This window comes from Vespa crabro, chromosome 6, assembly GCF_910589235.1.
Source record: "Vespa crabro chromosome 6, iyVesCrab1.2, whole genome shotgun sequence".
NCBI classification, from domain to species: domain Eukaryota; kingdom Metazoa; phylum Arthropoda; class Insecta; order Hymenoptera; family Vespidae; genus Vespa; species Vespa crabro.
Window position 1 is genome coordinate 2,931,147 of NC_060960.1, and position 13,258 is coordinate 2,944,404.

The 13,258-nt window shown below is 29.1% G+C and overlaps 2 protein-coding genes and 1 long non-coding RNA gene across 5 annotated transcripts in view; 2 read left to right on the top strand and 1 right to left on the bottom strand.

Annotated features, from left to right (window-relative positions):
- Positions 1–974: 974 nt before the first annotated feature.
- Positions 975–5,469, top strand: LOC124425171. Its single transcript, XR_006942444.1, has 3 exons — positions 975–1,131; positions 4,850–4,984; positions 5,150–5,469. It is a non-coding gene; the product is annotated as an uncharacterized LOC124425171 (long non-coding RNA).
- Positions 5,470–5,612: 143 nt separating this feature from the next.
- The window catches only part of LOC124425166 (adenylosuccinate lyase), a 29,095-nt gene continuing 21,449 nt past the window's right edge, over positions 5,613–13,258 (bottom strand). For 2 of the 3 annotated variants that reach the window (XM_046965129.1, XM_046965131.1), the window contains exons 2-6: positions 10,776–10,979; positions 10,360–10,642; positions 10,048–10,199; positions 9,587–9,985; positions 5,613–9,499 (exon numbers count right to left, since the gene is read on the bottom strand). In XM_046965129.1, coding sequence (XP_046821085.1) covers positions 9,239–9,499; positions 9,587–9,985; positions 10,048–10,199; positions 10,360–10,642; positions 10,776–10,979 — 1,299 coding nt within the window. In that variant the 3' untranslated portion in view covers positions 5,613–9,238. Of the gene's footprint in view, positions 9,500–9,586; positions 9,986–10,047; positions 10,200–10,359; positions 10,643–10,775; positions 10,980–11,063; positions 11,251–13,258 lie in introns of those variants that run through there. The other variant, XM_046965130.1, reaches the window with a different exon arrangement.
- Positions 11,393–13,147, top strand: LOC124425170 (protein snakeskin). Its single transcript, XM_046965137.1, has 4 exons — positions 11,393–11,558; positions 12,226–12,432; positions 12,520–12,639; positions 12,727–13,147. The coding sequence occupies exons 1-4, from the start codon at positions 11,508–11,510 to the stop codon at positions 12,826–12,828; spliced, it is 480 nt and encodes a 159-aa protein (XP_046821093.1). The 5' UTR covers positions 11,393–11,507; the 3' UTR covers positions 12,829–13,147.

Consider the following 13,258-nt stretch of genomic DNA (forward strand, 5'->3'; position numbering starts at 1 on the left):
TTGAAGATCGAAAGTACTTTCGAAAACGTGTATTATCGGCGAAGGCAACGTGACTCCATGAAATTATTCGATAGTTATCGTGTATGTTAACCTCGAAGTTTTCTTTAATGGAAACGACTTTTCTACTGAGGAAAAAATAATTTTCATGAATTTTTCATTATATTTTTAGCAATTAACGAAAGAGAGAAAGAGAGAACAATTTTCAACGGAACTTAATAATAGTACACAATTATTAATAATAATAAAAATATTGAAATAACTATAACAAGAATTTCTAAATTACAATTACAATTAGAATTTCTAATGACAATTAGAATTTAAATGATCATTAAAGAAAGAATAATCTCATTTTATAATTCATATGATATTAGGATATAATAAAAGTTAGTATTATTACTACTTGGTAGTAGCATTTTTATCGCAATAACAGCTACATAACCGGCTCTTAGGTAAGAGAGCACGAACATGACCCCTGATCGTAAGAAGGAACATATTAACATTCCCTTTTTGCAATGTAAAACGCATTTTGTCGACTACTTTCTTTATTTATACATCTCTCTTTCTCTCTTTTCTTTTTCTTCTTCTTCCCTAACATATGCAAGAGGGTCGAGAGTAAAGAAAGAGAAACAGAGAGCTGCTAGAGCCACGATCGTGCATGACCGCTTTGACATTCGAACTGTCTCTATCTTTACATGAGTGTTTGTAAAACGAATCGTGGCTGGTCAAGATAGTTACGAAGAGAGAGAGAGAGAGAGAGAGAGAGAGAGAGAGAGAGAGAGAGAGAGAGAGAGTATGTGTGTGTGTGTGTGAGGGAAAGGGTAGGGAAAGAAAGAGGGAGAGAGGGAAAGAGAGAAAGAGAAAGAGTTAGGAGTGGGGTTCGTTGAAAGAACACGTAGAACTCGTTGAAAGTTGAGAGAGAAAAAGAAAAGAAATTAAAGAGGAAGGGAGAGCAAAGGAAAAAGTGGCAGTAACGTGGACTATACTGTAGTTAGGTTCGGACTCAGAGGTGATATAAAGGCATACATCGCATCCACTTGGTTCAACTTACCTGGAAGATCGAAGATCGAACACGACAAGAAAGAGCCTAATCGGCTAAAGCTTCACGACACCACGCCACTTCTCCAACATCATGTGAGTTTATGATTGTATTATAATTTGCTATTTTATATAAATATATCGAATCAATTAAATGAAGAATAATTCAGAACCGTTTAATTATTGAGTTACTTATTACAAACGAAATTGCTTATTATTTTTTGTTATACCTAATGTGGACAATGTTTTCGAAACTTGACGATTATCGTTTGAATGTTTTTTAAAATTTGATACAAATGATATTTCACGAATAAGTAAAACGAGTAAAATGAAGTAAACACTCCTTTACTTTATTTTATATTAATGATATAACATGTTCTTTTTTGTACTCGTCAAGATTAGATTCTTTTTTTCCTTTTTCTTCGTGTTTTAATTAATTTGCCGTGTAAAAATAATTGTTTCGCTTTCTGTCATTGCACAAGCTTACAAAATCTTCGATATAATCATGAGATGCGATCTCATGGAATCGTGGCTGGTCAAGATAGTTACGACTTATGCGATTAATAAACGAGTGATAGTGAAAAATATATTATATATATAGTGTTCTTGATAAAGATAAACAATGTTTGTGTAAAAATATTCAATGTCTAGTTAACAAAGATAAAGCTGAATTTTTAATAATTTTGTAACATGTAAAGAAAGAGAGAAAGAGAGAGAGAGAGAGAGAGAGAGAGAGAGAGAGAGAGAGAGAGAGAGAAAAGAAATAACAAATTTAAAGTTTACCTCGTTAAGTCGAGCTTGTGCAATTAGCATGTTCATTTTTTTTTTTTTCATTTTTCATCATCGTAATCGCATTCGAAATTATTCTGTATTAATTAACTCGCCGATAAGAGACCAGTAAAAGGTTGTTTTTCAATTGCTGATTAAAAGAATAAAAAATCTTTTATTGATCTCTAATCAACGAATATTAATTTCTCTTTTAACTTTAACGAAGGTTGACATGACAATTAAATGAAATATCGTGTGTACTACGTTCAAATTGACATATCGAAAAAATTCAATATATTACTAAGAACGTGTGTGAGTTTTTATTTTTTTATTTTTTTTTTTGTTAATCGAGGCGAGAAACTGGTCCTAAAAACAAACTGGTTCTAAAAAGTAACGAATATCGTTCAAGGCCAATCTCATTGTTTCCGCATAATAAATTGAAAAACATTTCAAGAAAGGAACATAATATCGGAGACAGAATGTATAAAAATTACAAATGTACAAATGAGTTGCATAACCATGGATTTTTCTCTAAGATAAGTAAACAAAATATACGAAGCAAATATAATAAGCATTAATACTTTTCCAGGATAAAAGACGAATATTTTTTTTTTGGTAAAAAATAATCGAAGTATAATTTATGCAAGTTTTAGCTCATTTAATTCGTTCGTCGGTTTAACAAACACGAATGATACGAACTAGATTACCACATAATTGCGCTATCGTCTTAGCATGCATGTTTATTCGATTATAACAGACAGATACATGTATGCGATTCTTCGTAGTTGATGCAAATTAGGGCATCTTATAGGCACGTTACGTAAAATCAAATTAGGAGGTACGTCGATTAGAATTATTAGGTTACTATGACGCATATAGGATTTTTTAATCAATATATATATATATATAATATATATATATATAATATATATATTATATATATATATATATATATATATATATATATATATATAATTGGTTGTATGTGTGTATGTATATACAAACAATTTGTTTTAATTCAAAAATTAAATAAAAGTAAAGACAGTTAATCGGCATAAATTATTATTAACAATGTTTTATAAAATATTGATTTCGAATAGAAACAATATTTTAAATTCGACAAGATCGTATGAGATTGCTAAAATTAAATTTAACGTAGTTAGATAATATATAGTTATTTAAAATTATCAATCTAATTATATATTATATTTATAAGCATTATTATCATTGTATATATGCATTTAGATTTCTTTGATCGATAAACTTTATTATTTGTACTTACGATAATACTCTAATTACGATCAACAAGAGTCGTGCCATTTAAGCGTCACGTTTCTACTTTGAAATTCGAGAAAGTGAAAGGGTCGTAAGAATCAGATCCACGTCGTGTTAAAGTCAAGAAACGAAAAAAAAAAAAAATAAAAGTATAAATATGATATGAGAGAACTCGTATTGATAACAAGCGATATCGACATAAATGTAAAGTGTGAAATCGATTGAGCGTGACGCGTTGAAACGATAGTTCTCGTGATAGGCAAAAGTAGGATGTAAAAGTAGGATGCAAATGGAAACTTGCAGAGTAGTTCTCCTGCTCTCGAAACTTTCCCTTGGCTGATGCCGAGAAGTAGAGTAAGCTTATTGCCGTTATTTTGCATTGTGGCCAATCGAGCCGAACGAATAACTATTTACTTTTTCTTTTTTTCTTTATTTTTTTCGTTACGATAGTTTTGCGTTAGCTTGAAAGCGTGACGATAATTCGAATTCTATCATACCCTTACAATTGTACATTTTATTAACGAATAAATTTCAAGTAGTTAAATATAATTTCTTAATAAAAAGAACGAAAAAGAAATGGAGAAAAGAATTAATGAATACAAGTAGAACGTGAAAAAAAGTAGTTTTAAAAAGTAGTAAAGTATAAAAAATAGGTTTACTTTCTCCTTTGACTTGGAATTCGAAAGTGTCGAATTTCGATCATCGTGGCTAGTCGTATTGAAAGGAGGAAATTTTTTATACGATTAGCTTCTGTGTTTGGTAGAGCGAAACGAACGAACCAACTAACGATTTTTTGATTTTCTTAACAAGTTATTAATCTCCTTTTAGGAAATGTATCTGTTCGTATTAAATGTCACTATATGTTCATTATAATATTATATAATTATAATATTTATCATTATAATATATAATTGTAATATTTAGTATTATATTATATAATAATAATATTTATACGTGATACTTTTAAACAATTTATGTGTATGTATAAATATATATATGGTCCTATACGTATGAACATACACGTGGTATATAAACAAAAAAATATTAGATATATTAGACATAAAATAGTCATTACAAATAACGAACATACGTACATAAAAATTACTCTATATTATATATAGTAATTTATAAGCAATTTATATATTTAACGCGTCGTTTTATGGAAAAAAAGGAAAGCGTAATTTCGAAAATGAATGGTAGAGGATGAATTTATGATGACGTGAAAGGAGAGGGAAATAAAGAAGAATGAAAGACGAGAAGAAAAGTTACTGCATGGACGTGGGATCGAAAAGAGCCCCGAGCAGTGAAAGTAAGAAACCGGATGAACTTTTGCTTGCAAGCGCCTCCGAGATTGCTGCTATTTGACGAGTTCTAAATCGTTGGAGGGAGAAAAAAAAATTAATCAAGATAAAAAGGCTAAAAAATCCTTGGTACTCGCCTACGCAAATAGTTACGTAAGGTGGACTGGCGATATATTTCACTTTTACAATCTTTCGAAAAACGAGATAATCGATCTCAAGATACTTTACGAAACATTTGAGAACTTCGTAATTATCACTGAAAATTGTGTAATATTTACGTAACGAATCGATTGGTCAAACATGCAGAGATTTCTTACGTTGACAGTCATAATAATGATTGAGGCAAATTCTATAATAAAAATGATGAAATAAGGAAATATTTGAATAATAAATATGCGTTAATCGAATGATTTGAAAGTATAGGAAAATATTAAGAATAGAATTCGAAAAAAGAATTTTTTTGCTTTTAGGTCGGTGAAGTCGGTGTTGGATACTGACAACTGTTGTATTGGCCAAGATAAGAAGAATATTATTCTTCGATGGCACGTAACATCATAAATTGGCAACAATCACTGGTAACATTTACAACCCAAAAAACCAATGGTGTGAGTTTAATTGTTTATTATAGATTCCTTATCCTCGTTTGTTTACCATCGATTATGTATTTCCTTTTAATCTCGAGAAGATATGACTAGGCGTGCCTGATTGATCAGGTGTAAGATTTCTTATCAGTGAAACATAATTAAATTTTTTTTTTTGTTTTTCTTTAGGACTTCTTTTGGTTGAATATGACGAAGTATTGGTAAACACAAGGGAAACATTTAAGGAATCTTCATCACCCGCTGTCCTGATTTATATCAATTGTCTTTCACCGGATACGATAGTACGGATCTTCGACTTCAAAACTAATACTTGACATAGATCAAAATGACGATTGGACATCGATCGTTAACGCTGGTCCAAATTATTGAACGGCAATATAATCTTATTGCCTATTAATATTTGAGATCAAGCGGCGATCTTCGTAGAATTTGAAAATATTACGGAAAATATTTTCCGAATATTAACAGAAATTGATGAATCTAATATAGTTCCGGATATTCTTCACGATCGAGACATCTTCCAGGGAGGTTCCTCGCTGAGTGCAATCAACGAATCAAATTCAATTGCTTTTCGAAATTCCTAAAACGTTTGTTTGATAATACGTTTGTATTTTAATACAAACTCAATAACATACAAACTCAATAACATACTTTGTACTGATTTAATTGATATAATTTTGTATGTTTCAAATACTAAAAGAAAAAAAAAAAAAAGAAATTGATTCGTTGATTGGTCACTCGGTGCTTCATCAAGAAATCTAAAATCGGCAAATCCTTCCTTCTTGCTTTACTATTTGAACCATTTTTCCAAAAAATTATTCCATCGTTATTGAGGTTTTATACTCATGGGAATAGTTGGACCTTCTCGACAAACCTAACCTTCTGTGATAGCCCTTTCTTGCTTGTATATCGATTTTCAGGTACCTCGCAATCTCATCGATTCTCTTTTTCTTTGTCGGAATCAAACATGGAATCGATGAAATTACTTGACCATTTGAAAACGATCTTCAACAATGATCTATGAGTCTTTGCTAAAAAATTCTCAGCATTCTTACTATACTTTAGCTATGTCAATTTATTTTGATTTTTTTATCTCCTCATTTTTTTTTCTAATCTTGCTGCTTTATCATTTCTCACGCAAAATTTCAAAATTTCTATCCCACGTACAGCCTCTCAACTTTTTCTTTCTCATTTGTTTTTTTCTATATGTACCTATCTAATCTTCTATAACGATTTTCACTTTTATTTCTTCCATTCTTTATCTTTCGTTGCCATCAACATATCAGTATTATCAAACTCAAGATTTGTTGCTTGATCTTGCCAATATGAATTTCATTTCGATATACTACTTTCTACTATTTTCTACTTACATTTTCTTTCTTAAACTTCCTCTTTTCTCTCAATTTTCTTTTCAACTTTAATTTCTGTAAAGTTTCCTTTAAAGATCTCTAAAACGCATTTTTTCTTTAAGTCTGTATATTAATTTTCTCATTGTACAAACTTCTATTTCTTACTACTGTACCTGAACTATCGTTTCAAAGATATGTTATTTTTCTAATTACTTCTTAATTTTTCTCTTCACTAATTCTCTCATCACATCGTTTCTTAATCTCGTTCCTATTCTATGTTCTTTACTATTTTACTTATTCTTTATTTTCTACAAATTACTTTTTTCAAACTATTTAACTCTCTTACTATATTACTTACTATATTATAAATAAAAGCTTTTATTTTATTTCCTCTGTTTCTCTGTTCTGCTTGTATATTCCTCCATCTTTTTTCTAAAACTTTCTTGAAATAATTTCTTTTGTATACTTTGTGAAATAGTATATCTATTTATGAATTATTCATTTTCTTATCTTTTTTTTTCTATCTTCTTCTTTCATTTTCATTTTTACTTTTTTCTCATTGTACTCAAAAGCTTGAAAATACTTCTATGAAATATTTGTGTCTGTCAACTTATTTTGTACAAATTTCTCTTTCTTTCTAAATCTACTTTCATTTCGTTCTATATCTTTTTTAATCTGTTTCTATCATATTACTTGCGTTTTTTCTATTTCTATATTCTGATTAATTCTATCTCTGAATTTATAATTTCTCCTTTCTTCTTTTTCTTTCTCTTATATTCTATCTTTTTCTTTATTTTCTTTTTCTTTGGTCCTTTTCTTATTTTTTTCACTTCATTTTGTCCTTTCCTTTTATGTTTCTGTCTTTACATCTCTTCTTTTATGTTTCTGTGTTTTCATCTTTTCTTTTATGTTTCTATCTTTTCATCTTTTCTTTTATGTTTCTGTCTCTTTTTTTTCTTCCTATCTTCTCTTTCTAATCTTTTCTGATCTATTTACAAGAGTGCAACATCATTTCTAGTCTATTGCTATATCTGTATTTCAATACTTTGTTTCTTTCTATTAAGCAATATAAAACTGAACACTGTGATCATTACTTTCTTTTCTTTAACGCTCAATTTCTTCTCTTTTCGTAAATCAATTCTTGTCTTTGTACATTTCATTTTTCTTTTTTCCTTTATCTCTCTCTCTCTTTTTATCTGTCTTTCTCTTATATTCCTCTACTGCCTAAAATTCAACGAATGATGATAGTATGAAATTTAACTGTGTGTTTTATCACGCACATTTGTACTATATTCTAATATTTCTTTAAAAATAAATCAAAAGAATAAAAAAAAAAAAAAAAAAAAAATGTAAAAATGGGCATAGAAGAAAGTCGATCATTTTCGTCTTTTATCTTAAAATCATTTACTATATCCTTTCTTTTTCTAGTCTACTTTTCCCACCTATTAATACTCACTCTGTACAAAATCTAGTGAAAACATGGGTTTCCTATGCACTGTGATTATGATATATGTTCTATCATTTATATGTCACTATTCTTTGTATCATCTTTCGTCATAGCTTATCTATTGTACTATAGCACATCATTGCCATTACATATGTATCTGTCATTTCTTTCTGATTTTACAACTGCGAATCTGTATACAGAGATTATGCATAATTTATTCAATATCTGCGAAACAAATTTATTATAAATATTTCTTTTCCTTTTTTAAATAAAACATTCGGTCTTTTTCAATATCTCTTCACTTCTTCATTATCTATTATTTTCCTTTACTTACTTTCTACTGCGTTTCACTTTCTTTTAAAAAAACTTCGCTTTTCTGTCTCTTTAACTTCTTTTCAATTTGTAAATATTCAATTTATAAACTCTTGTAAAAATTTTCATCTTTCCGTTTCTCTTCGTCGCTTTATTTGTCTTTGCTATCACGACTGTTAAGTTGACGAGAAGATTGTCAAGTAAAAAGAAACAAATAATCAACATAAACAAATTGAATTTGTAAACATAAGATTAAAAAGTGATTTTATTGAATTTAAATTTTAAAGCCTAGCTTGGCTGTGAACGATGCGCCTGTTCCTTCCTTTCCTAAAATACTTTATAAATTTGAAATCTCAATGAATACGAACAAAAAATCTTATATCTTCTTGTATAAACAGTATTCTGTTCTTTCTGCAAAAAACAATAGAAATATGAAAAAAAAAAAATATTTCGAACGTTCATTTCAATGACATTCCTTTCTTTAAAAATAACTTATGCTGTTGCATAAGTTTTTCAATGGCATTTTGCAGAAGAGAATTAAAATAAAAAACTCTTTCATTCTCATATATAATTATTTATTTCTTAGACGCTTATCTTTAAAAAAAAAGAACTTATTTAAAAAGTCAGGTATATTAAGCACCTTCAACTAATATATTCTATTAATAACATTCAAAGAGCATTTATACATTTGTTATAATTATTTATATTACAAAGAATGGCAGAAAATAGGCAATACAATATAATTGATAATACATGTAATATAAAATTTTAATCTTTTGTCAAGTACAGCAGTTGAAGTTTCTTATTGATACTTATTGACTTTTGTACGGGATATTATTGATGGACTGGTATGGATGGTTGGATGTTTCTAGGCGCAATGATTAATATTTACAAGAATGATAAATTTTTTTTCTGGATATTAAAAGCGTGATTTCTTATTGTTCTTACTATAAATATGCTTCTTTATGTGCTCAATGATCTTCTTAATACTAAAACAATTGATTTTTAGTCAAATTCTTGAATATTTCCTTTATATATTTCTTTAAAATATATGAAATTAAAAATTTTCTCCTATATAACAATTGTATAAAAATTGTAGAACTATTTAATTCTCTACGATAACAAAATTATATTAAAATGATGTGTTACTTAAATGTTAAGTTCAACCGGACCGCTCATGTATTTATATTTTTTAAGAACAGGATGAACTTCTTCCTTGATAAACTCGATAACCTGCTCGGGAGCTCTACCAACGAAGGTTGAAGGATTTAACAAATCATCGAGTTGACTAATTATTGGTTCAAAGTATGGGTCTCTTTTAATTCTATCAATCAAATCATTGTCGAGGCCATGTTGCTTTACCTGATCTCCAGCTTCTTGCGATAGTACTCGAATTTTTTCATGGCATATCTAAATAAAACAGATTTATAAATAAACTTAAATAAAAAAAAGAAAAAGAAAAAAATAGTGCATTAGAGAAATAGAATAAAATCTCACTTGTCTATCGCCACCAGCTTTCACCATAGCCATTATAATATTTTCAGAACACATAAAAGGTAATTCCTGAGCAACGTGTTTTGCAATGACCTTGGGATATACTACTAAACCTTCCGTGATGTTTTGTAACGTCATAAGAATGACATCCGCTGAAAGGAAAGCTTCAGAAAGAGTTATTCTACGTATAGCTGAATCGTCTAGCGTTCTTTCCATCCATTGAGTAGCTGCGGTTTGAAATGCATTACTGCACAGTGTTATTAAATGACGTGCAATACTGCAACATCTTTCGGAACGCATCGGATTCCTCTTATACGGCATGGCACTTGATCCTATCTGAGTCATCTCGAATGGTTCTTCTAACTCTTTCATGTTCGCTAGCAGCCTGATGTCGGTACAAATCTGTTAAACAAATTTTTTGGATTTTCAAAACAATATCTTTCAAATTGAAAGGATCTTTTTACCTTGTGAACAGTAGATCCTAATGAACTTAAAACGATCAAACATTCCACGTCTACTTTTCTACTATACGTCTGTCCTGTAACAGCATAATGCTTTTCGAATCCAGCCATCTTTGTTACTAGAGCATCTAATTGCTTCACTTTTTCAGAATCACCTAAAAATTGACATAATATCGTTAGTACTATAACTAAATTAATTAAACAAAATATACTTAATAAAAAAAGAAAAAATTGTTTAATAGATTTGTTTATCTTTAATTCTCTAATCCTTAATTATTTTTACATTCAAAATCATTTATCTAAAATTTTACTAACCATCGAACAATTGAAGAAATGACGCCTGAGTTCCTGTCGTACCCTTTACACCACGAAACTTTAGATCATTTTTTGCACGTAAAAGAGCTCTTTCGTCCATCAGTAAATCGTGAAGCCAAAGAGAAGCTCTTTTACCAACTGTCGTTAGTTGAGCTGGTTGTAAATGGGTGAATCCTAATGTTGGAACATACGCATGTTCTGTGGCAAATTTGGAAAGATTTTGTATGATTTTTGCCAATTTAGGTAAAAGAATTTGAAATCCTTCATGAAGTACCAGTAGATCCTTAAGAAATAAGAACGAAATTAAATTTTGTTAACACTGAATCGATCAAATCATGCAATAATGTGTTTATTCTTTGGAAAGTATTTTTCATGGGGATGATTATATTTTAGAAATATATGAAACAATTCATTACCGTATTATCACCAACGTAACAACTAGTAGCACCCAAATGAATGATAGGTGCTGCTTTAGGACACTGCTTCCCAAAGACATGAACATGAGCCATTACGTCATGTCTGGTAGCTTTTTCTACTTTGGTAACTGCTTCGAAATCGATATTATCGATGTGTGTCTCCATTTCGTTGATTTGCTCTTGAGTAATAGCCAATCCCAATTGCTAAAACAATAAAAATATATAAATTATTTATTCGATCGATTATCAGAAATTTATAAATCGAATCGTATGATTAAGGGACTTAACCATTCCCAATAAAAACTTTGTAAATTCAATGTTTTTGAAAAATTAGAAACTTTCATGTTGTTTATATTTTAACAAATTTATGGAATATAAGACGTAAATTTTTCTAAACTCCCTTAAAACAATGAAATATGTAGTATCTAAATATTCGTTCTCTCTTTAAAAAAATGTAATGAATTTCTCAGAGAACAATCTATGACTCATTATTTGTAGTAAAGGCAATAGTAAAGAGTTTTTACACCACTGCATTGAATTTAAAAAAAAAAGATAGAACGCGTAAAAGATAAGACGAGACGAATGAGCAAGTACTTGTTCTTTATCTCGTAGAATATTATCTGATTAGATACGGAGAGCTTGGTTTTCTGGATCAAAATCGTTTAATAGTGTTGTCTCCACTTTGCTCATTCTTCCTTATTGCAAAGGTGTTCCTAATAAACTGGCATCAAAATGGTGTCCATTGAAACAATAGCATCTATTACAATAAAAATTCTTAAATTGGTGAGAATAAAATGATCATTTATAATGGAAAATCTAAAAATGGAATTTCTATCGAGATATTTGTGAATTAAATAAAATGAATGATCTAAAGGGATTACGTTGATCCTATTGATCTTTTCTCAGTGTGTGCAAGTGTTTTGTTTTTATGTGCTAAGATTATAACTTATAATGATTTTTAATGAAATGATTAACGGTGACGTTCTATAATAAATGATTTATAATTAAAGAAAAAAAAGAAAAAAAGAAAAACAAAAATAAACGGAGAAATTCCTTTTCTGACTGTTTGAATGAGTTTAGTAACATAAAATTGATTAATTTGTTGTCAAAATTTATTCGGAATTTATATTTACTTATCCGATATATGATTGAATCACCAAAGTATTTTTATGATCAGAGAATATCATAAATACAGTCATTAAGAAAAATTTTACGCGATTTCATGATTCATTTCGTTTCTTATCGACTTGCTATAGATAAGAAATGTTGTTTGTAAAGTGATACGCTTTCATTTGTGATACACAAAAGTGTGAAACGAGCACGTTAGATTCACCATAACCTCTTTTTTGTGTATTAGTCATGAAATAGTAAAAGAAGAAAAAAGAAAAAAGGAATAAGACGAAACTAATGAATTGTAAATCATTTGAAATGCCTCTTATTTCTTTTTCAGGTGATAAATTTTATTATTCTAATTCTATATCGAACGGGATATGCCGGTGAATTTTTGGGAATCGGTGGACAATGGAATCTCAACGAGGATAAAAACCCTGATGTTGAGATCGTTGGATCAGGTGTTTTCGTGGGATTTTTTCTGTACACTGGTGTCGTTCTAATTACTTTTTGTTTTGGAACGACTAATCACAAAAAAAGTCTCGTCGTAAGTTCAACGTTTCGTGATTATTTATTAGACGGGTTTCGAAGAAAGATAATATATAATTTATCGTCATTATTTTCCTTTTTTCAGGACATTATCATGAACTTTCTAGGTCTCTGTATGTTCCTCGCTGTTGGCGGCACAGCTCTACACTATTGGCATGGATATCAGCCAGAGCATAAATTTGAATATTTAGTACCGGAAAAAGAGGTATTACGATGAATAAAATTATATATTTTATCAAGTTACAATATCTTGAATTATAATATTTATTTATTAATATGTATTTTTTTAAAGGTTGGATTGGCTCTTGGTTCGCTATGTATTATAGAAGGAGTATTATATCTTTTGGATTTACTATTAAGCGTCCGGCATTTGACGAAAGAAGAATATGATTAACGCGTTCATTAGATATTAAGTGAATATTTTGTATTGAAAGTTAATCCATTCCATATATACATTAAAGACGATTAATCATACTGTCATAAAATAATTTCACTCGTCATTGTACTAATTCGAGTCATTCATATTGAAATACATATTTTATTACATTTTATAGTAAATAAAGTAACTAACGTGGACAATGGCAAAATTAATTATTATAAAATAATAATTATTAAGACAGATTGTGTATGAAGAAATTATCGATTCTTTGTGGTAGTGTGCATGTGACTTGTTAATTATTATAATTTTTAAATAATTATTTGCTGCAAAATTATTTTCCGCAGTCTCTAATGTTAATAATTAAAATGTATCGTTTTGTAATAATAAAATAACTAAATTAATATATTATTCAGTATATATATATACTATAATCGATAAACGATAG

What these genes read in the sequence shown, in the direction of transcription:
- LOC124425170 (XM_046965137.1), top strand. Translation starts at nt 11,508, where the DNA reads ATGGTGTCCATTGAAACAATAGCATCTATTACAATAAAAATTCTTAAA. An exon ending in CAATAAAAATTCTTAAATTG is followed by an intron (nt 11,559 to 12,225) that starts GTGAGAATAAAA and finishes TTTCTTTTTCAG; the next exon opens with GTGATAAATTTTATTATTCT. An exon ending in ATCACAAAAAAAGTCTCGTC is followed by an intron (nt 12,433 to 12,519) that starts GTAAGTTCAACG and finishes TCCTTTTTTCAG; the next exon opens with GACATTATCATGAACTTTCT.